Genomic DNA, 3819 nt, shown 5'->3' with positions numbered 1-3819 from the left:
AACTAGATACAAAATCCATCGTGACTCGCACTCACTTCCGTTCGGGAATCATAACAAGTTCTAGTAGACCTGAGGGTACCTGATGTTCTGCTTTCACTTGCTGACAAATCAAGAATTTAGCTATAAATTCACTAATTTCTCGTTTCATACCCGGCCACCAATACATCTGTTTCAAATCACAATATATCATCATGCTACCCGGATGAATAGAGTACCTACTACTGTGAGCTTCAGAAAGAATATCATTTTTCAAATGTAAATTACTCGGAACACAAATTCTATCACGATAACGCAATGTACCACTATCATCAACACTGTACTCTAAACTATCTGTCGTTTCAACACCAACTTTAGATCTTCATCTCACAATTCTCGAATCCATTGAAGAAACAAGGGTTTCATTCTCAACTCTACTAATACAGAACATTCAGAACTAAATGAGTGTTCATTACTCGAAGTGCAAAGAATGACGACTTTCGACTGAGTGCATCCGCAGCCACATTAGCCTTTCCCGGATGATAATCAATAACCAGATCGTAATCTTTCAGTAATTTTAACCATCATCTCTATCTCAAATTCAATTCTTTCTGAGTTATCAAATACATTAAATTTTTGTGATCTGTAAATACGTGACATTTCTTACTGTATAAATAATGTCTCCAAATCTTCAAAGCGAATACAATCATGACCAACTCGAGATCATGAGTAGGATAATTTTTCCCATGTGACTTTAACTGCCGAGAATTATAGGCTACTACCTTTCTTGACTGCATCAGTACATAACCCAAACCGTTGAGAGACGCATCACTATAAACAACATACGCTACTCCAGATTCAGGCTTAGTCAAGATTGGGGCTTCCATCAACATGTTCTTCAGTTGATCAAAACTCTGTTGACACTTATCAAACCAAATAAACTCATCATTTTTCTATAATAATCTGGTCATCGACGAAGCAATAATCTAAAAGTTTTTTTAACAAAACGTTGATAGTAACATGCCAAACCCAGAAAACTTCGCACTTCAGAAACATTTTTCAAAGTCTTCTAATTCATCAAAGCAGAAACTTTATTCGGATCAACTCGGTTTCCATCGGCTGATACTATGTGTCCCAAAAATCTAACCTCTTGAAGCCGGAGCTCACATTTACTAAAATTTGCATACAACTATTTTTCTCTCAAAGTCTTTAATACGATTCTCAGATGTTGAGCATGTTCGAATTTTATGATGGAATAGATCAATATATCGTCAATAAACACAACAACGAATCTATCCAAATGAGGTTGAAAAACTCGATTTATTAAATCTATAAAAGCAGCAAGGGCATTAGTCAAACCAAATGGCATTACCAGAAACTCATAATGATCATAACGAGTTCTGAAGCAATTTTTAACACATTTTAGTCTTTAACCTTCAACTGATAATACCTGGATCTAAGGTTTATCTTCGAGAACACTATAGCACCTTTCAATTGATCAAAAAAATCATCGATATGAGGCAAAGGGTATTTATTTTTCATCGTGACTCTGTTCAACTGTCTGTAGTCTATACACAATCTCAAAGAGCTGTCTTTCTTTTTCATAAACAATACAGATGCACCCTAGGGAGACAGGCTTGGTCAAATAAACCCTCTGTCTAATAATTCTTGCAATTGTGCTTTCAATTCTTTTAGTTCAGCTGGTGCCATACGATACGGTAATAGTAATATTGGTGTAGTTTCAGGAACCAAATTAATCATAAACTCAACTTCATGATTAGGAGGTATACCTGACAATCCTTCAGGAAATACATTTATAAACTCACTAACAACTGGTAACTGATCTAGTTTTGATTCTGAATCTCTGGTATCAAGAATATATGCTAGAATTGCTTCGCCACCTTTTCGAATCAATCTCTGAACAGTAAATGCTGAAATAATTCTAACAACATCATTCAGAGTTTCAAACTCAACTGAAATCATCTCTCATGTCTGGCATTTCAAATCAACCCGTTTCTGTCTATAGTTACCACAGTATCATGTAAATATAACCAATCCATACCTATAATAACATCAAATTCTCAAAAGGGTAACAACATCAAATCAGCAAGGAATTCACAGCCCCTAACTTTCAGTGGACAATTACGACAAACGAAGTTAACTATTACACTCTGACCTAGTGGATTAGTAATCAGTAGATTCAATAGGTAACTTATTTTCTATTACTAATGCAGTGCAAATATAAGAATGAGTTGACCCAGAGTCAATCAATGCATACACAATAACATCAAAGAGATAGAATATACCAGCAATCACATCTAGAGCAATAGCTTCCTTACTGGTTCGAACGGCGTTGGTGCAAGAAGGTGCTCTAGCCTCTAATCGAACAACAATGTCTTTCATTCTCATACAAGTAGTCTTGGTAGCATTGTTCTGGCCCGGACGTCTACTTTTCTGAAAGGTAGATATTTGCTTTTCTTTCTGATCTTTATCCTCTTTTGGTAATTTAGGACAATTTCGAATAAAAGGATCAGTCGAACCACATCTATAACAGGTTCTCGATTTACCTCTACACTCACCAAGATGATATTTCCTGCAATATCTACAATTGGGCTTTGGAGCATTTCTTACACTACCCACACTATCAGCTGGTCTAGTAGGTACTCTGAAATCATGTTGAATCGTCTTGTTTTTGTTTGGATGCTCAGACACTGAAGTAGCTCGGCTAAAATCATCTTTAGTCTTCTTTGCCGATGATGCAGAAAACAACTTGACAAAACCTCTCTTGTGAAATTCTCGAATTCATCTATCCCGTTGTATCTTGCGATTGTACACTTCTTCTATTTTCTGTGCACGATCAAACAAGACAACAAATTCTCATATTTCATTACCTTCGATCATCATTCGAATTTCATCATCCAAGCCATCTTCAAATTGAATACACATTTCTTCTTCAGTAGGCACAATTTCTCGGGCATATTTACTGATATACACAAATTCTCTCTCGTATTCAGCTACTGATCTATTTCCCTGATGTAACTCAAGAAATTCTCTCATTTTCTTCTCCAAATACTTTTTCCTAACATATTTCTTTTTAAACTCAGTCTGAAAAAATTCCCAGGAAATTTTCTCCCTCAGTACCACAGCTACTATCGTCGACCACCAACTATACGCTTCCTCCGTTAATAACAAAATATCACATATAAGAAAGTCATCAGGAGAGTAAGCCATTTCTTCGAAAACTCATAATATATTTTGAAGCCAGTACTCAGCTTTAACTGGATTATCTTCTGATATACCCTGAAATTTTCCAACACTATACTTTCTAAGTTTCTCAATTGGAATACGTCTATTAGGTTCAATCACTGAAGGAGGTGGAGGTGCAACTAGAGGTACAATAGGTGGTAAAAGAGGGGGTGGAGGTCGCTGAGCCACATTTTTCACTTGCGTAAACTTGCTAAACCACTAGTTCATATACTCAAAGAACATATTTTTAAGCTCATGTTCTTAAGCCGGAGAAATTGAAACATTACTAATTGTCCCATGATCAGAATTCGATATGTTACTGCTAACCTTATCATTATCAGTACAATCAGATCTGTCTGACATCTTTACAATCTATAAGAAAATGAAAGTTAGATCGGATCATGCACATCACACTATAGCAGATTTATATGACATGTAATTCTAGACATTTCACACGCTACATTCAGTCTGAGAATCGACTAAACCATAGCTCTGATACCACTAAATGTAACACCCCTAACCTTTATCCGTCACTCGAATAGGGTTACAGAGCATTATCAGACAAACAGAATATTAAACCATTCAAATAATACATTA

The 3819-nt window shown here is 35.8% G+C and overlaps 1 protein-coding gene across 1 annotated transcript; it reads right to left on the bottom strand.

Annotated features, from left to right (window-relative positions):
• Positions 1-2160: 2160 nt before the first annotated feature.
• Positions 2161-3207, bottom strand: LOC121210982 (uncharacterized). The gene is made up of 2 exons (XM_041083079.1): positions 2868-3207; positions 2161-2771 (listed from the first exon to the last, which is right to left on the bottom strand). Exons 1-2 carry the CDS (start codon positions 3205-3207, stop codon positions 2161-2163), a joined length of 951 nt encoding a protein of 316 aa, XP_040939013.1.
• Positions 3208-3819: the final 612 nt, after the last annotated feature.

This window comes from Gossypium hirsutum, chromosome A01, assembly GCF_007990345.1.
Source record: "Gossypium hirsutum isolate 1008001.06 chromosome A01, Gossypium_hirsutum_v2.1, whole genome shotgun sequence".
NCBI classification, from domain to species: domain Eukaryota; kingdom Viridiplantae; phylum Streptophyta; class Magnoliopsida; order Malvales; family Malvaceae; genus Gossypium; species Gossypium hirsutum.
The sequence above is the reverse complement of the archived record's forward strand: the minus strand, read 5'-3'. Positions and strand labels throughout refer to the sequence as shown.